Source organism: Anser anser, assembly GCF_964211835.1.
Source record: "Anser anser genome assembly, chromosome: 30".
Classification (NCBI taxonomy): Eukaryota; Metazoa; Chordata; class Aves; order Anseriformes; family Anatidae; genus Anser; species Anser anser.
Genome location: NC_139751.1, coordinates 1,496,872 through 1,515,730, shown reverse-complemented (window position 1 = coordinate 1,515,730; position 18,859 = coordinate 1,496,872). Strand labels below are relative to the sequence as shown.

The following is an 18,859-nucleotide window of genomic DNA, read 5'->3' as shown; positions in this document are numbered from 1 at the left end:
CGTGACCGTCACCCGCAGCGGAGGCAGGATGCGAGCTCGGTACGCAGCAGCCCCACGGACGGAGACTCGGCGAGCTCGGGCGCGTGGAGAAAGCCGGGCCGGCAGCTTTGGCCCCGGGCAGGCGCCGTCCTCCCGTGCCATCGATGCCCCCGGGGGCAGGATGCTGCTCCTTGCCCCAGCAGAGCTGGCACCGGGCAGCTTCAGCAGCAGCTTGGAAGGGTTAAAGGGATTTAAGCGGAGCCTGGAAAACGAGATCTCTCCCGAAACGAGATCTCTAAAACAGGCGAGCCCTGCCGAAGGACTAACGAGGGGTCCCTCGGGCTCTGCACCCAGTTAGGTACCTTCAGATTTAAGCAAGAGCTCGTGGGTGAGCAAACAAGGCAGGCAGGCATGGCAGAGGAGAGGAGAGGAGCGGAGAGGATGAGAGGAGAGGATGAGAGGAGCCTGCCCGGTGCTTGCTGCTGCAGCTGGGGCCGACACCATCCCCTCCTGCAGCCACAGGGCTGCGGAAAGCTCCTACGTAGGCACCAGGCTGGGATCCTGGGGTCAAAGCAGCAAAGCCTTTTTGCTGCCCCGGCACCCACAGACCTCCTGCAGGGATCCAGCGGGATCCGAGCTTCAGCTCAGCCCCGCGTAACACACGGCAGGATGCTCCCGGGCGCGCCTTCAGCTGGCCCACCCCGGGTCAGGATTCGGAGCCGTGCAAGGAAGAAAAAAAATCCCCCCCCAGGGACAGGAAAGGCACTTACAGGAGGGGCTGAACATCCCCAGCACGGCAGATATCCTCAGCCTCAGCGCCCGGCTCTTACTCTGAGAACATCCAGCTAGTTCCGCTCCCGGGAAGCCGCCGCTCCGCATCCCACGTTCACTTCTGCTTCGCTCCTGCCACGCACGTATCTGGTCATCGGGGCAGCGGCACGGCGCATCGGATGGAGCTCGCTTACCGACGAGCCGGCTGCACCACGCCGCTCAGCAAACTCGCGCTCGCGGAGTCACCCCGGCTCCTGCCGAGGACGCACCAGCGCCGGCGACTTTTATTCCCCGCTCCCGTACGCGCGGCTCGCTTTGAGCACGCGGAGCTGCGGCCGCCGGGGAGGGCTCGGCCCGAGCCGGTCCTTCCGAGCTGCCACGAAACGCAAACAAAGCTCCCGCATGGCCCCGGCTCCGCTATTCTTTACCCTTCGGTCCTTGAACTCATGACTACTGAGTAAGGCGGCTTGCTCAGCTAACCAGCAAGCTAAGAATAGAGACCTTGAAGTGAAACCAACGGGGATTGGCAGCTATTTTCAGCGCGCTCAGCCGGCGGGGCGGCGTGACATAAGAGGATATAAAGAGGAAACTGCACAACAACTCTCACCTCGCCGAGAAAGATTCGGGGAAGCCGAGGTAGAGCCGCCGCGCGTGCTTTTGAGGCAAAGCAGACGGCGGGATGAGCCCCCCCCGCCCCAGGCCACCTCCGCGCCAGCCCGTGCTGCCAAAAGGGGGTCCGGCGGTGGTACTCGCGGCTCGGCGATGCTCGGGGCACCCCCAGGAGCGGCTCGGCCCCTTCTCGGTGCTTTCTAACCCCAAACTGAGCCTTGCGGCCCTCCCCACGCTTAGAAGGGAGAGTTTGCGATCGCGCCCGGTCGCCAGATGTGTTTCGGAAAGATCTGGTCTCGGTTAGCAACCACCATTAAGATTAATGTAGGGAAATTTAAATGGCAATGCTCCGAGGGTATTTGATTTCAACCCGCAGATAGTGGGAAAACAAACACACAAGCTACGGTTTCTGGAAACCAAGCCCGCCACCTGAAACCGGTCCCCGCAGCGGCGCCCTGCTACCTCCCAGCACGTCCCACCTCGCCGGTGCATTAGGAACCCTTGCTGGCACGGCACAAGGTTCTGCTGGCTTAACTCAAACCCCAGAAATATTTTCCCCTGGTTTTTTGGACGGGAAGAAGTCGCAGGCCGGGACTGACAGAGCCTGCGGTGCTAAATAAGTGAGTTCCCCAAACCCACCGGCTTCGCCTGTTGTAAAAACAGCCTCCAAACCCTCCGCGGGGCACCGGGAGCGCGCACCTCCGATCCCAGCCCTCGGCCAGCCAGCAGCTGCTTATCAAGGCCTCTGTCAAACCGCCCGCATTGGATCAGGGGTTCGAAGCGGCTGAGCGCTCTGAATAAAGCTCCCAAGCCGCCGATTTGCTTAACACCGCAGTTCAATTATCACGGCGGCGCGAGCCGTCCCGTCCTGTCCGCTCGCCACCGCCGGCCCCGGGCCAGCAGGTGACAGCCACAGGGCTGCGGCCACCCGGAGAAACCCCAAAACGGGGGCTTGGATGCATCCCTGAGCCACGAAGAAGCGGGGCAGCTCTCAGTTGGCACGCCGACCACACCGCAAAGCTCAGCACCGGCAGCCGAGCAGAAACCTGGAGGCGAGCCCCTGCTCTCGGGGCAGAGGTTCCCGATCCTCGTGCTCCGTAGAAACAGCAGATCCTCCATCCTCAGCAGCCCTGGGACAGCAAGGAGTCACGCAGCAGTCACTGGGACAAGGGCAGCAAGGCCAGAGGAGGCAGGGTGAGCCCACAAAGGCAGCAGAAGGGATGCAGCAAAGCCCGCGAGCAAGCAGAACGATGCTTCCCATCCACCCTGGGCTGCCCGGGGAGCAGAGACACCTCCCCACGACCTCTCTGCTGTGAATATTCTCGCCCCGAAGACGATACTGCAAAGCCTGTGCTTCCACCGGCCTCTTAAGTGTTGCTTAAGGCAGCTAGATCTAGGAAGGAGTCAACGGCAGGAAGAGAGGAGGCTCTTCGCTTGGCAGCTGCACCCCCGGGCTACGCACGGAAACATCCTCTGCAACCTAAGCGCATCAAACCGCCGGTGAACCTGCAGGATTTGCATAAGCCTTGAAGTTTTGGATCCACATGAAGGAAGAAATTCAGAAAGCGATCCCGTCTCCAGCCCTGGCGAGGAAGTGACGTTCTCCACATTTTCTGTGCTGCCCAAGGCTTCGCTCTTACGCAAGAGCGGCTTTTGAAAAAGCAGCCTCAGCACCGACACCGCTCTGCTTTTCCCCTGCCTTGCGTAAGAGATTTCCCCTCCTGCGAAGGCTCAGGAATATCCCCCAGAAGGGCTCCCAGCACCGTACCCCGGCTCCTTGCAGCAGCAGCCGCCCGGTGCCCTGCTTCCAGCGGCTGAGCTGAGCCCCGCAGCGCCCGCAGGGCCCCAGGGTGCTCCGCAGGCACCTTCCCAGCCACGGGACTCGGACGCAAACAGGACCCGGGATGAAAGTTTTCCTTTCCAAGGGGCAGCTGTGGGAGAACAGCACGTGCTTGAGCAGAAGGGAAGGTGGAGAGGGGGAATAAGAGAGGCAAAGCGGACGAGAAGGCCACAATCACCTAACACAACCCAAAGAAGGAGTAAAAGCGATCTTGTCAGGAAGCCCAAGCGCACCGGGAAGCCCTACCTGCTCGTTTAACTCCCGACAGCATCCACTGAGTCATTCCTAAAACAAGCAAAGGTTTGGCTCTTGGTTTTGAGGTACTGCTTCAGCAGAGCTCCGGCAAGCTCTGACCCAGCTCCCGCATCCCGTTCCCCCCGCCGGCACCCGCAGCCCCATCCCAGCACCCTGCAGCACCCACTGTCACCTCCGGCGGCACAGAGAGGCCACGGGGCGAGCGCGACGGCGTGCCGGAGCAGCAGCAGTGTTTGTTTTGCGCTGCTGCGAGCAGTATTTTGATCCAACTGCGCAAGGCAGCCCCGTGGAAGAGCTAATTCTCTCGCTGGCGTGTGCCAGATACAAACAGCTCGGGGGATGAAGCTTCAAGTGGCCGCCGGAGAGCCACGGGGTTTGTCGCCGCGGGAAGGTGCAGAAAGCCAGCCAGCCACCGAGCCTGCGGCCTCGGAGACACCTCTGCGATCCCGGAGTTTATCGTGGCACCAAGAAACCCAGAGCACCGACCACGGCACGGAGCTTTGAGCACGGACGGAGCGAACTTTTCGGAGGAGGGAGGACGAGCAGGGAGACGTGACGGGTGAGCTGCTGTCCTGCTCCAGCACATCCGCAGGAGCAGCAGCTCCACGGCCACCCTCGCTCAGAAGCTCCCCGTCCTGCCGAAGAGCTCTCTGGCACTGACTCGAGGCTCTTTCCTCAACATCCTCAAATATTGCCCAAGAAGGACCCGGTGACAGGGACGCACGGCACTCGGACTGACTCTGCCACCTCATCAGCTCGCTGACGGGTACTGGCGCATCACGCTGCGCGTCCGCCGCCTCCAGCCCCTCTCTGCCAAGGGCTGATGTGCCCCGGCATGAATTCCTCCTCCAAGGTGAGCCTGGGAAGTTTCCAAAGTCAGGCCGGCGAGCGCTTGGGCTCCATTTACTATTTATAGTTTGACAATTGGGACAAAGCCACCCAAGCATACCAGCTCCGCTTGCTCTGGCTAAACTCAAATGCCAGCGACCGAATCCTGCACGACACGCAGAGGCTGCCGAAACGCAGCCCAGGCTCATTCAGCGCTAGCAACAGCTGCTATATCTGGAAGACGGTTTCAAAGGAAGACGAGGCTCTTCGAGGCACAGAAGGAAAACAAATCCTTCGCATACATTCTGCAGGACAGCGCTGCTCTCCTAAACATCCTCGGCTCGGCGTAACGAGAGCCGCGGTTTTCTGCTAAAAGTTACCATCAGGGGCATTAGCGATTAACGCTGAGCCCTACCAGTCTCCCGAACGCTGTCCATCCGCTCGAAAGCCCCGTGCCACATCACACTGCAGATGCCCTAACTTGGATCTTCTTTAAGCAAGAAAATTGCCCCTAACACCCCATGCAGCCAGCCCTGCTCCTCAGGGGAAGGCGATTTGACAAAGCAGCTGTAGCAGGAGGCAGGAGCGGGGTGGTCAGGCACAAACCACGCTCGCTGCAGGCACCCACGGGGGTAGAAAAACATCGCAGCAGCTCAGCGGGGCTGCAAGCTGCAGGGCTTTCTGCGGTATTTTTAGGGCAGCATGGCAGAGAGCGGGCGGGAGCTGGACCGAGCAGGGCTCTCAAAGCCTCAGTCACAGAGGGCCGCTCAAGTTTGACACGAGCCCACCCAGCTGCAGCCAGACTCAGCAGGGCCAGGACACGCTTCCTTGGCCATCAGTCATCAGCCCCATTTTACTAACGACACAAAAAGTCAGCAAAGAAGCAGCTAATGGGAAGCCGGCGAAGCCTGAATCGGGGAAGGACGCATTCTTGCCTTCGGGGAGCATAGCAAGATAATGAGACACAGACCTCGGGAAGGACTCGATGCAACAGCTCGCAGGACTGAATCACCTACCCGTCCTCCCCCTGTCCCCCACGGCCAGGGCTGGCTGCAGGGGACGAAGCAGGGGCCTGCTACAGCTGGGGGGGGGCTGGATGAAGATCAAGAGGTAAGCTAAGGTCTCGAAGCCTGACCCTTCAAGAAACCTGGCTCAGACTCAAGTCAAAGCAAAGAGATTCGTACAAGCCCCTGCCAGAGCCAGGTGACGATGCAGGAGCTGCCTAATTTCAGAGCACTGACAACACAATTGTTTGTGTTTGTGCTTTTTCCTGCCCTCCCCAAGGTCCCAGCTGTTAAATGCATGGTTGCAGGATCTCCTGCAATGCTCCACCATTTCATCCACTACCTGAACCAAAAAAAAACTAAAAGTCTGATTTGCAAAGACTCCCAACACAAAGCCTCCTCACTACTAACATTTTCAGACATTATTTTTCTTTGAACAGTTTCTAAACGGTGCAGGCTTTGTAGCACTGGCTTTCAGCCTCCCAAGAGTTGTTTCTGCCTCGGGGCCACGAGGTGGGAGAACTGTGCTCAGCTTCAGCCACGCACCCCAAAGCCATGGGTGCTGCCGCTCGCATCCCTTGAGTCACCTGCCTCAAAACACAACGCAGACCCCGAGCTGGGCACCATCCCCGCTGCAGGGCTTTCTGTCCAGGCAGGATGCAGCTACGCAGTTTAATGAACTGCAGGAAAAGTCGCCCTCATGTGCACCTGCACAGCACCTTCACCCTCGTGCCACGCTGCCCCAGGGTAAGACCACATGCCTGCACAGACCAGCCCTAACATTTTCACGCGTCTGTTCCCAAATTACACATCAAAAAGGCTTAGGACCCTGGTCAGGACAGCTCTAACCTCATCACCGTCTCACATCTGCACCTTCGGAGCTTCCAGCCTTGCTGCAAGCATTTTTGCTGCCATTTTCACGCTCCTACTTCCTGCTCACATCAGGCAGCGAAGTAGGAGGTGCTGAAATCCTCGGTGCAAACCAGGAAGCACCAGAGATCTCCCGCTGCCATGTCCGGGCTGAAATGCTCTGCAGACACCTGCTCAGAGGTGTCCGACCAGACCCCCACAGAGCAGAACCCACCCTCCCGAAGAAAACAGCTCTGCCAGGAGCTGGGACCAGCTTCTAGATTAGACACAGGGAAAGTCCTGAGGCCATTTGTTCCCCGTCCTCTCCCAGGAGTGACAGCTCTTCCCTCCTGCACGCACGCTGCTGAGCCAGCCAAGCCTGAGTGTGCATCTCACCACCACCTCTGCAGGAGCCTCCAACCAGCCCATTACTCAGCAGAGCCTCCTAACGTGCCCAAAGCCCTGATAATACCTTCGCCATGGAAAAAGGTGTGGGAAGCTCTGCGTTTTTGGAACGAGGGGACTGCCAGCAGAGAGCAAACATTGGACGACTTGCTGGTCTGTGGGTTGTGCTGGCTCGAGACGAAGCTGGGCTACTCAGGGTATCAACAACTCTTTTTCCAGGGCAGCTGCTCCCATCCTTTCTGAACAAGGTATTCAGGCAGGGAAGAGAGATGTCATTTCATTAAATAGACCCAACAAGGATGCAAACCGGCTCAGCTACCCCCCCGTCCCTTAAAACCTCGCTGCTTGGAAGCACCAGCTGCCCTGCAGCAGGGAAAGGCGTCAGGATCCGAACAACCCCCCCCCCTGCAGCCAGCCTCCAGTTGACCACAGCCAAGCACGCGCTCTCCCGTGTCTCTGGGGACCCCCGTTCTGCCCCAGGAGCTGCTTTCGCCCACAGCCCGGCCCCGCTGAGCTGCCCACACAGACATTCACCCCGTCTCCTCTGCCGATCCCCAAGCCACCGTCCCCTGACACCTCCCCGGGCTCCCCGCTCCGGCCGGGAGCATCCAGGTGCTGCGACACCGCGGGCTGAGAGCACGGGCAGCACCTCCCCAAGGACCAGCAGCAGAACAGGGGACCCCAGCACCCCCTGGGCCGAGCCGTAGCAATACGAGGGGACCCCCAGCAACACAGGGGACCCCCAGTCTCAGCAATACAGGGGACCCCAGCACCCCCAGGGCCAGTCCCCAGCAATACGGGGGGACCCCCAGCAATACGGGGGGACCCCCAGAGCCAATCCCTAGCACTATGGGGGAAACCCCAGCAATACGGGGGGACCCCCAGCAATACGGGGCCAGCCCCTGGCCTCAGCAATACAGGGGACCCCGACACCCCAGGGCCAGCCCCTAGCAATACAGGGGGACCCTCAACAATACGGGGGGGCCCCCAGCTGCCCCGGGACCAATCCCTAGCAATACACGGGAACTCCCAGCAATAAGGGGGGGGGGGGAACCCCCAGCACCCCCAGCCTCACCGACACGGCCCCCCATCCCCCCAAGGGGCTCCCCAAAACGGCAGCCGCTCCCCCCCCCGTTACCGGAGCCCTGCCCGCCACAGAGCCCGGCCGGCGGCGGCTCCGTCCCGGTTCCCCCCCACCCCGGTGCCTCACCTCAGGCGGGGCCATGCGGGGACAAAGGCGAGGCCGGGCCGTCCGAGCCCGTCCGAGCCGGGGAGCCATGGCTCGGAGCTCGGAGCTCTGAGGGACCGGGACCCGGCACGGCCCGGCCCGGCTCGGCTCGGCCCGGCCCACGCCGCTTTGTCTGCGGGCGGCGCCGCCCCGCGGCCGCGCTGCGCTTCATGGCGCCGCCCGCAGGGCCGGGCCGGGCCGGGCCGGGCCCCGAGGCTTTGAACCCACCCCCGGGGGGTCGGGGGGCGGCTGTGGGGCCGGGATCCGAGGCCTCGGGTCCCCCTCGGGGGTGTCGAGGTCTCGGGTACCCCCCCCCCCCCGGGGGTCCTGAGTGGGGCGAAGGTGGGCTCTGTGCCCCCGGGAAGCGAGGTCCGCGCAAGGGGGGGGATCGTGGGTGTGGGGACAAAAAAGGGGTGTACCACAAGGGGCTGTGCTTTTTAGGGTCGGTTCGAGGCGAAATGGGGTTTGTGCACTTCAGAACAAGCCGGGGTTTGGGCCCCCAGCCAGCACCTGCTGCACAAATGGGTTTTGGGGGGGGGGGTGGATGCCGGGACCCCCGTGGCTTTGCCCTCCCCGTGTCACCACCAGCCCTCGTTCCAAAGAGCCCTCCGGGCCCGCAGCCCCCCTGTAGCCCCCCCTGCCCCTCCTCGGCACCTGATGCTCAAGGCAGGGGGCAACAAGCCAGTGCCGGACAAACAGAACGAAAAGCATCGTCCGCACCCCGAGGAACGGCGGCGGAGGGCTCCCGCCACAGCCCCGCCACCAAAACGCTTAAAAGCGTTTGCAGGTGGCAGCTGCGACGGCCGCGTTCGGAGCTGGGTCTTGTTTGGACACGTGATGTGGTGCTGGGGTTTGTGCGCCGGCTTCAAATGGAGGCTGCTTCAGCGCTGTCCGAACGCCTCTCGGCTTTCTTCAGCGTGGCGGAGCAGGCAGCAGAGGGGTGCTCGCCACGTTTAACCTCCGCGGGTTCAGCGGCTCCTCCCCGCCAACCGTAACGCCTTTAGTCCTACCAGACAGATCCCCCTAAGATCAGCAAGAATCGATAGCACCGCCACGACAGCTTATAAATCCCAGACACAGAAAATTTAAGGGTCAGGTTGGCTAAATGCAGGAACTTAAGAAACTCGCCTCTTGCAGCAAGAGCTCTTCGTTAAGAAGCTTTGCTGTAACTGCAGCTTTTTATCTTGCTTCCCAAACCTGCAGGATGCTGTTCTTTGCTAGAGAGAGCCTGGCACAATCCACAGGCGCATTTAAGGAGGAAAAACTGGGTATTGCACGTTTAAAATCTCTTGCAGCTGGACCCTGAGCCCGGCTCACTTGATTAGTTTCGGAAAAAGACTCTTCGCCACAGATTTCCTTGCAAAATCTGAAATCCATCAAAGCCTGCAGGGGAGAGCTGTGTGGCAGCGGCAGCGCAGAGCACGCGGGGCTGGCTGTGGCAGATTGGTGCCATTTCCTGCCCGCTTCCCTCGGGACTCGGTCGCCAGCAACGCCTCCCTTCAAGCACTCGCATTGCTTGGGTTTGACGCATCCGTCTGGTCAAGTACGGGTGGCTCCAGAAAGATACGGGATGTGCGAGCAGGAAAGAGGCGTGAAGCTCGCCAGCCTTTTCTGCTGCTATTTATATCACTGTCTTAAGCACTTTCTCTTTGAAAATGGAACGATACTAATCCAGAATATTATGCAGGTTGCAGTCTGCCATAAATTCAACAGGCATAGCAGCTCTTTGCTTGAAGTCGAGCCAGATACTTCTTTTCGGAGCAGTATTCTCAGGTGCTCTAAAACTCCACGTCTATAAACGTTTAGGCTGTCTTTCAAGCATCCAGCATGGATGCTTACCAGCCCCTCACCTCTTCTCGTAGGCCCCATGCTCTCAACCCTGACCATCTCAGCAGCTCCACTGGAATTGCAATAACCATCAGAGAAAAATCCGGGTTGCCCACCCCTGGGAGCACTGAGCGCTCCTTCTGTCCCAGAAGGAGGGAGCTGCATTATCTCATAGCCGATAAATATGTTATTATTTTATATAGGCAGACCTGCTTCAACAGGAGGGAACGCGAGCAGCTTGCTCCAGCAACCCCTCAGCCAGCTGGCTGGAAAGACACAAGACAGGAGGGAATATGGTTCAAAGACTTGTGGCTAGAGGCCAAAGCCGACCCCAAGTCCCCTCCATCCTGGGTGAACGCCCAAGCCACCGAGAAAAGGGACTGCAGACGTGCTGGCAGGAGGCCCCGACCTGGGGGGAGGATTGCAAACCCTGACGGAGGTAGGCGCTTCCGCATAGCCCCGAGTAAAACTCCCAAATTGCATCAAATTGCAGGCTGCAGACACACCTCTCTCCGAGCGCTTCCTAGGGACTGGCAGTGCCGTTCCTTCGCCTCGCTCTGCCATGCCCGTTCCCAAACCCAGCGGGGCAAGAATGGGATGAGCAGAGGGCAGGGCAGCAGGACCGTCCCCACGCAGCACCGGGTGGGACCCCAGGGTCTCAAGGGAAGGAAAAAAGCCACATTCAGACCCAAGGAGGTGGTGCTGAGGGGCTTCAAATCCCCTTCAAAGGCATCGCCCCGGGGAGCAGCCCGCGATGGCAGTTATTTGGCGCGGCTCCTTTGCGAGAGGACAGCTGCATTTCCAGGAAATCCGAAGCAGGGGGGGGGATTCTCTGACCACGGAATTACACTTCTCCTTTCCCAAGAAGAAATCTCTTCAGATGCACAGCAAAGCCCTGCCTCATCCCAGAGCGAGGAGACCTGGAGGAGCCCACGGCTCAGCTGCACAGCTCCGCACCTCCAGAGGTCAAGCGGTGCAGATGCAGCGAGGTAAACACCGAAACACGGGTGGGCAGCGGCTGTGTTTTTTGCTGAGCTATTTTGTTCGCTTTCACGATACCAGAACAGAATATGGGAAGTTACATATCAAGCATGCATGCGTGCATGCAGGCTGGCACCCAGTTGTAAGCCCCAGTTAGCGAGCAGTTATTTTCGGTGCGCTCTGAAGCTGGGAGGCTCAAGCTGCAGCTGCTCACGGTGAATCTCACCTCTGGGGCTTTCCCTTTCCCCTCTCATTGATGCTGGGTTTCTGCTTGATTGGCTTTTCCTTCCCGGTCATTTCCAAACTTTTGAAAGTTCATTTATTTGCAGTTTTACTTTGGAAATGCTTGGGAAAAGTCCCTCTGAGGAGATACGTGACCCTCAGACAGCACCCAGCTGCTAAACCGGGTGCTCTGCGTTTCGGGTCCAACCTGCGCTCACCCCACGCAGCCTGCAGAGCACGGTAACGTGCCCCCCGAGCCCCAGATGACACCAAAATTGCCACTGCAACGTTTTTATGACTAACAGCTCAGTCTGAGAACACCCAATAACTTCACGATGGAAGTCCCAGCAAGCCCCACTCTGCATAAATTTGCATACCACTCAGTGAAGCCAATCAGCAGTGCGATTTATTGGGACCTTTCTTTATGGTTTAAGCTCAGCGGCAGCAGGAAAAAGGGTTTCATTCTCCCCTTCTAGCCCTTTCTGCTGCGCGGTGCCCTAAATTCCGCTAAATTCATCCTTCCTGAAGGCTCAGGAGCAGGGGGAAAAGCAGCCTGGGGTCCTCCTGAGCAGGATCTGTCCCTTCGGTCCTGCACATGGCTCCAGCTTCAGGTGTAACGCAACGGGAACCTGCCTCGGAGCAAGCTGGTGCTTTTCTCTTCCAGATCAACAGCCCAAACAGAAAGGTCAGGTTTGGGGTGGGCTGGAAAAAAATCAGGAGTTTTAGAGGTCTTTGAATTTGGCTTTGAAATTTGTGATTTTTTTTTTTTTCTCCCATGTTTGCATTTTGGAAATGCAGAGGGCTGAAGCTGCTCCTGGGGTTTCTGAGCAAACTGCTCCCCCAGCTCTCAGCCCTGCTTCTTCAGACGCTTCGGCGAGCAGAGGAGGGCAGTGAGGAGCAACCGGGACTCCCGTCCCCTTCCCACGTCCAAGCCTGCCTTCTCCTGGTCCGACCTCGCGCAGAAATTACCTGCGGCCGAGGAGCACAACCCACCTCCAGCAGCGGAAGGGTCCCACCGAGACCTCCCTCCACCCAGGTGCGGGGTAAGGCCAGAGCTCAGCCCGGAGTTACGGGAGAACCCAACCAGCTGGCAGCCCCGGAGCACGGGGTTAATGGCAATCGCTCAACCAAGATTATTTTGGAAGCCCGGGCGGTATTTTTAGCCTGGAAAGCAGGCACCACTTCCCTTTCTTACATCCCTCCTCCCTTGGAGACCACTGCCAGAGGGGCCAGGGCTTTCTGCTGCGGCCGGGCAGGGGGACCTGTGCAGGACCCGCTGCCAGTTGTGAAAGAACCGAGCTATTTTCATCGGAGGAGATGAACGCGCTTCACCCCACGTGTTGTGCAACCCTCTGCCTGCCAACGGAGGAGCCGAAGCCGCTGTCTGGGCTCGCCCCAGCTCTTCGCCTGCCTTCCTGGGGCACCCAGAGCCTGAAGAAGGTCCCGGAGGAGGGTGGGCGATGGTGGTGGCTCCCCACTGAGCTGAGCAGCTGGATGCGACCGGGCTCAGCACGCCGGAAAAGGCGAGGATAAAGCTGGGAACGTCCCCAGGGCTGGGGGCGCAGCAGGAGTCGTGGGGATGAGCACACGGAGCCGTGCATGGGGGAGCAGAGGTGGGGAAACCAAGGGGTGTAAAACAGCACCGAGGATCAGCATCGGGACCACGGGCAGCCCCGCTTTCAGCCGGGGGGTGTCCAGGAGGGCTGTAGCAGCGCTCCCCTTCCCACACCTTCAGACTCCGTGCCCGCTGCAAGCGGGGATGCCTCCAAAATCAGGAGGCGGCGGCTGCAGCGAGCGGATGACGGGGGCTTTGGATCAGCCGAGAGAACACTCGCTGGAGCACAGCGTCCTGTGACGTGCACCCGGCGCCCCGACCCACCCCGTTTTACGGTGCTGGGCTGGGAACCTGGGCTGCGGCCAGCTTTCTGCTGGCACAGGGCTCTCCTCGGCAGAGCCCTGGGAACCAGCAGCACCCCTGCATTTCCATGGGGTGTGGGGAGAGCAGGCAAACGCCTGGCTGCTGCTGGCACCTGCAGGGCCGCGTGCAAGCTGGGGATCGCTTGCTAACCTGGTGCTATTTGGGGCACCCGCCACCAGCGCCCACCAGGGACCGGTTGAATCCCCGTGGCTGGGATGAGAAAATGAGAAAAATTGAAGGTTTCTCCTGCTTAACAGGAGAAAACGGGGTTGTGCTTGGTTTGGGTATATTTTGGCCTCTCTGGGCTGTAACAGGAGCTCGCAATCTGGCAGAAGGCTGCTTTAGCCGCAGTATAAGATGCTAAAAATCACTGTCTGCTCCTGCTCAGGAGCTGCAGAGCCGCTAATGCTCCAGCACACGCCGTCTGCTCCAAGCATGCTTTTTTATCTTCCCCCTACAAACCCAAGCAGGGACATCACTACCCACCGGAGGAGATAAAGCTGCCCCTGCACCTGCACCAGCCCCATCGAACCAAGAGCAGGGCACAGCTAACGACACCCAAGGTAGCACCCCACGGCACTGGTGGATTTTTTGGAGATGCAACTGAAATGGAAACCCGCTCCGCTTCTTCAGATCCCACCTGAAGCCCTGCCTCCTCCTGGCCTCGAGTCCGGCCTCGTGCCAGCAGCACCGGAGAGCCCTGCAGCCTGCAAACGCAGCAAGGAGCCTGCACATCTCTTCTTGGTGCACGAGCAAGGATTAAAACACTCCTCCCAGCCTAACCTCTCCATCTCAAACCTTCCGCCTTTTTTTTCCCCTCCCAATTATTCCTCTGCCCAAGACAGAATTTGGGAGGCTGAGGACAGTTTGAGGCCAACCTGCTGAGCCTGCCAGCTGCAGCTCGGGCTGACCCAGCAAGCAGGTGGGTGGCAGGCAAGTTGCTGACTTGGGCACGAGAAGGCTCGATGCCTTTTTATTTGCTGACGTATGGCGGCAGCAACTCACGCCCCGAATTGGGCAACGCTCAGCCAGGCAGGAGAGGAGGCTCCGAGCAGCACCTTGGGTAAACAGGGCTGCAGCGACGGGGCGGTCAGGATGCAGCCCGGGTGCTGAAGAGCTTCGTCCTCCGTATCTGAGGGTCTCAGCTTGTGCGAGTGAAGGCAGCGGGGCCAGAGCAGGGGCTGAGCAGGCCAGTTAGCCCAGCGTCAGCCCTCTGGTGGTGGCGTAGTTTTGTCCCCAGTTACACCCTGGCTGAAAAGTCCCAGGCGCAGCTGAGCGCGGGTGATGGTGACCCCGCTCAGAATTAAACCCCTCTCCTTCCATTCAGTGAATGTCAAAGTATTCACATTTAAATGCAAGACACAGACGAGGTGCATACAGGAACGAGGTGCCCGTAAAATAAATCGTTTTTCTCCTCCACAGACCCTTGCCTGGCAGCACCGTTATGGATGCTGCAGGGTCCAATCCTCTACACCGTCTCGGCCAGGGCTCGGGATCTGAGGACCCTCGGGGGTCCCCCAGCACCCCCAGCCACCCAAACCCCCAGCAGCCCCGCGGGGCAGCGCACGGCCAGACCACGTCCCCACCGGCCCCGTGTTCCGCCTGCTCTTTTAACTGAACAATGACGCTCGCTTGGCAGCCCGGAGGTTAGTTTTAAATAGACGCTCCTTGAATAAAACCTACAAAAATACCTTCAGCCGTCCTTCTGCTGAGCATGAAACCGCAGCACGGCAAAGAGGAACCATCGTCTTAAAACAGCCACGCTTCTGCCCTCCCGTTGTTGGCGGCGTTGCGCAAAGCGAGCGGCAATTAGAGGAGAGGGGCGATGCGTGCTCAGCCCGGCCCCGCTGGCATCCCGGCCGCCAGCTTCCCCTGCTGCTCTCGTGGGTCTTTCGTACAGCCCCGGGGGAGAGAAAAACATTTGTTTTAAAAACAGGAAAATGTGATTGTAAAACCACAACAATGGGCTGGGGAAGGAGCCGGAGCAGCTCTCAATTTAGCTTTCGAAACAGCCTGTGAGTTGACTAAATATTTCTGTAGCAAACAGCCACAGCCCTGCGCCGCACGCCCTCTCCTGACTCCGGCAGCAAATGCAATAATTGTTGGCTTTGCTCTCTGCCCTGCAGCCGCCTGCCAAATCCTCACCTCCCATTTCAAGCCCCTTCCTCACCACGGCTCCTCACCCCGGGGTTGTGCAAGCACAGAGACAGCCCAGCGGGCGCCTCACCGCGCGCTCCCTGCAAAGCAAGGCACTGCCCAATCCACCTTTCTCTTTTTCTTCTTAATATACCCTTAAAAGCAAGCCTAACGTGGCAACCACACGTAATCCCCCTGCATGTATACATCAGCCCCTACCTGTTCTTCCTTGGTTTTTGCATTAGAGAAGCTCAAACCAAACCGTCTCACGGAAAGGGGCCGTGTAAGGTTGCGGCACGGTTTACAAATGTCACCACCTGAGTAGCTGGAAATTGTTTATTTCCCTTCCAAATGCCCAGAGGGGTTGTATCCCGATAAAGAAATAATAGCCGGCAAAACTGTGTTTTCCTAAACACCGGGAGAATGAACAAAAGCGTCTGGCAGCGCTCTGAGCTGCTGGGCACATTGGCATCGCAGGCTGCAGCCCCACACCGGGGTCCAGAATCCAGATCTGGGTCCCCACTGCTGGCCCCTCATGCATTTAAAACAAAAAAGTGGCTTTTCTGCCCTCAGGGTGGGTTTGGGGGCCAAAGCCTTCAGACATATGACCCAAATCCTTGACTACAGGGTGCAAAATGACAGCTCCACCTCATCCCCAGAGCCTGCCTGGGTACAGCCACCCGGGTTCCCTTCAGCTTGGCAGCCACCCACGGGAAAATCACCGTTCCTTAACCCGCCCCGACCCAGGCAGTTGGGATTTTCTCACCAAGCCCGTCAGAGAAAGGAAATATTGACCTGAAGCTAGCGGCTCACCATGGGTGAGCTGATAGAAAACACAACTGAGGGGATCCAGGCGCACGACTTCACGTGGCACCGCATCGGCCGCGCAAGCAAAAAAACCACCCGTGAAATCCCTGGGCAGAGCAGGTACGGCACGGCTCCGAGAGAGCCCGCGTGACTCATGCCCTAGAAAAGCTCTTTCTCTCCGTTGGTTTTGAAGTGCCGCTCAGGTGAAGATATCTAAAGGTAGGAGAGATGAATTCATGCCCTCGGGAAAGTCCCACCATCATATCTGCGTGCGTGGCTCCTCCAAAGCATGGCACAGCTCTGAAAGCACCAGGACAGCCCCCGGTGTCCGTAACACACGGGGGAAAATGCTGCAAGCGAAGCAGGCTCCGGGCTGCCTGGGAAACCAAGAGCAAAAGAAGCCACGTACAGGTTTTCTCCCTTTTACACCAGCCAACTGCAATCTGCAACACGTGCCCATGTTCAATTCTTGCTCCTGAGCAGAGCAGGGCGGTGATCCTGCAGCACACGAGGCTCCTAAAAACACCGGAACCCCCCCATCTCCTGTCTGGAGAAGAAGTGCAGCCCCGCAGGGTGGTGAAACATCGCACAGCTCCGTAAAGGTGCAGTGTCTGTACGTCCTGCCGTGCTTCGAGAGGCTGAAGAGCGCAGCGTGCCCCCGGGGAAGGTGACGGGATGTACAAACTGCGACCGGAGGGGTCTGCAAGGGTTCCCCGTGCAGAAGGGTCTTTGTGGAACAACAGCAGGGCAAGATTCAAACGGGGATAAGCTCAGTTCAATAAGATATGAGGAGCATTTAAGGGAAGGCGTAACCCATCCAGGGACATGGTACTTTCCCCGTCAATTCGACAGCTGGAATCAATTCCCGAATTCCTGTTCTCCTGTTAATAACGACACGAAGCTCACCCCTGCCTTGATACAGGGAACACCGGGAGGTTCTTCGGACTGGAAGGGCCGATGTGTTTTGGAGCTTTGTGATGGCAACCGCCGCGTCCTCCACCCTGGACGTGGTCTACCTGGATGGCCACAGAGCCATCCCCAGACTCTGCAAAGCGGCCGCACCACCAGACGAGGCGGGTCCGCAGGGGAAGGTGGATTTTTTTTTCCCCTTTCGAAAAGGCTCAGAAAACACATCAGGAATGACCGTGCTAGTAAATCTTTCCACCCAGCAAGCTATGATCTCAGCTCCCAGCCCGCCGGCTGAGGCTGGAGGCGACGCTCAGCTCCTTGGTGCCGATTCACCGGCGAACGTGTCGGCAGCGCAGACGGGCGACGTGGAATGGGTTAGGTCATGCTTGGAGCTTGCCGAGAATGCAAAGAGCTCAGCACCCCGATGAGTCCCCAGGTGAAAGAAAAAGAGAACAGGGCATGGATATCCTGCATGAGAGGCAAGCGCCGTGGAGAGGAGGCAGAGGGTGGAAGGTCTCCCGTCACACAGGACACGGACAACCAAAGGGTTGTCGCGGGATCACCAAACAATTCGGGATGGCAGCCGCAGCTGGAGGTCTGGAGCTCAGCCTCCTGCTTGAAACAAAGCCAGCTATGGGATCAGGACCCAGGGCATCACTGCCACGCCTGGCACCCGCACCAACCTCATCTGAGGATCCCGAAGCATCTTCCCAAAGCAGGTCAGGCCTCACCTGCAGCACCCGAGGCAGACACAGTGCCACCAGGTGGACCCAGACACATGTGCAGACGCCCTTGCAGATGGCTCAGAAATATCCAGAACTCGTGGCAGAGAAGAGGAAGAGAAGGGTCTGATCCGGGGTAATCCAGGGAGGCAAATAAACCCAGGGGCTCCTGACACCCGGGTACCCCAGTGGTTGTTTCACCCAAGGGAGGTCGCTTTGGGCACCAGCTCCCCTCCTCTTCTCCCCCTCTGCTGTCCCCAAAGGTCTGACGGCAATAGTTGCCACGGACAAGTCCGACAGAGCTGCTGGACTTGCTAGCATTTCTGAACACGGCCACTGAGGCGAGCGCTGTGTTTTTGGGGTCACTGCTCACCCTTTGAGCACAGCACTGCTCCCCAAACAGGAGGTGTGGGGTTTCAGCGCTTCTGAAAGCCACAGAGGAACCCAAGCTGGTCTCTGACGACTGCACAACACTCAAAGAGCAGAAGACGACCAAAAAGGCGAATACAAAGGAGTTGTGGGGACACAGCTGCCTAAAACCCCTGGGCAAGGATGCACCCAAAGGCTGCTGAGCAGCCACATCCTACCCACAATCAGGCCATCCTCAGGAAGAGGCCAGTCCTGGTGGCTTCTGCTTGTAACTCACCCAAGGGCTGGGCGAATTTAACTCAACCTTGCGATGGAGACGGCCAGAGAAGAGCAGCCCCCAGCAGCAGGGGACACGCCACGTGCCTGGACCCCCCCCCAGGCTCAAATCCAGCACCCACCTCTGGTCCGCGGAGGCTGCTCCTCTGCGCTTCTCCATCCTCTGTGCTTCTCCCACCCACGTCCCCAGGGCGATGCTGGCACCTTGCTCCCGGGATGAGCAGCACCGAGAGGGCATCGCTGGAGTGCTGGCCTGGATGGCAGGGGCTGCTTGCCTCGTGCAGGGGTGCATCTGACTTTTCAGCATCTGCAGCCCCCCCCTGCACGGTGCTCCTGCATCCGTCTCTCTGTCAGTGAGCCCCAGGCATCGTGAGCTCTCCCGCACCCACTGAGCCCATCCCCAGCTCCAAGCAGCTTCTAGAAGCAGCAGAAAGCGGTGCAAGGGCAAAACCCCCGAGCATGGGGACATCTCCCATGGCCTGGGCTTCCTCCTGGACCGGGCCACGGGCCGGCCTTGGTAGGAGAGGGGAGGCAGCCTCGGAGAGCCTGGGCACTGGCCTGTGGCAGGCTCATCTCTGGGGTTTGGAGGAGACGAGAGGGAAATGCCCGCTGCTCTGTACCACAGGCAACGTTTTCAGACTTCCCCACACCATTGCCCACATCCACCACCCCACCGAGTGCTTCTGGTGGTTGTTCTTCCCAGCAGCATCCCCCCAGCCCCCCCCCCCCAGGCTCTCTCTGACTGGTCCCCAAATGCCCCGCTGCGACCGCTGGGTGCAGTGACACCAAGTGCTCTGCGGGCGCTGCCAAAAACCCCCCAGAGGACAGGGGTAGGACGGAGGCAGATGCCAGCAGGGGACATCCAAACGAGCCCCCCAGCACCACTCATGCCCCAAAAGAGCGAGGGGACAACCCGCGACGTGC

At 59.3% G+C, this 18,859-nt stretch overlaps 2 protein-coding genes across 8 annotated transcripts in view; one reads left to right on the top strand and one right to left on the bottom strand.

The window, feature by feature from the left end:
• Positions 1 to 18,859, bottom strand: part of HDAC7 (histone deacetylase 7) — an 80,461-nt gene that overhangs the window by 39,277 nt on the left and 22,325 nt on the right. The window contains exons 1-2 of one of the 6 annotated variants that reach the window (XM_083814102.1): positions 1,020 to 2,800; positions 750 to 897 (exon numbers count right to left, since the gene is read on the bottom strand). The exons of 2 other annotated variants lie outside the window; for them this stretch is intronic. In XM_083814102.1, the coding sequence (XP_083670228.1) occupies positions 750 to 858 (109 nt within the window). In that variant the 5' untranslated portion in view covers positions 859 to 897; positions 1,020 to 2,800. Of the gene's footprint in view, positions 1 to 749; positions 3,382 to 7,750; positions 7,887 to 14,407; positions 14,576 to 18,859 lie in introns of those variants that run through there. 3 more of the 6 variants (XM_083814104.1, XM_083814107.1, XM_083814103.1) reach the window with 3 other exon arrangements.
• LOC310887914 (uncharacterized protein) lies at positions 7,979 to 14,401 on the top strand. 2 transcript variants are annotated; one of them, XR_014575794.1, is made up of 2 exons: positions 7,979 to 11,483; positions 11,597 to 14,401. XR_014575794.1 is itself a non-coding variant. In XM_083814109.1 (2 exons), the coding sequence occupies exons 1-2, from the start codon at positions 9,596 to 9,598 to the stop codon at positions 12,117 to 12,119; spliced, it is 1,512 nt and encodes a 503-aa protein (XP_083670235.1). In that variant the 5' UTR covers positions 7,979 to 9,595; the 3' UTR covers positions 12,120 to 14,401. The 2 variants fall into 2 exon arrangements, 1 of the variants encoding a protein (XP_083670235.1); XM_083814109.1 differs by having other exon boundaries at positions 7,979 to 10,584.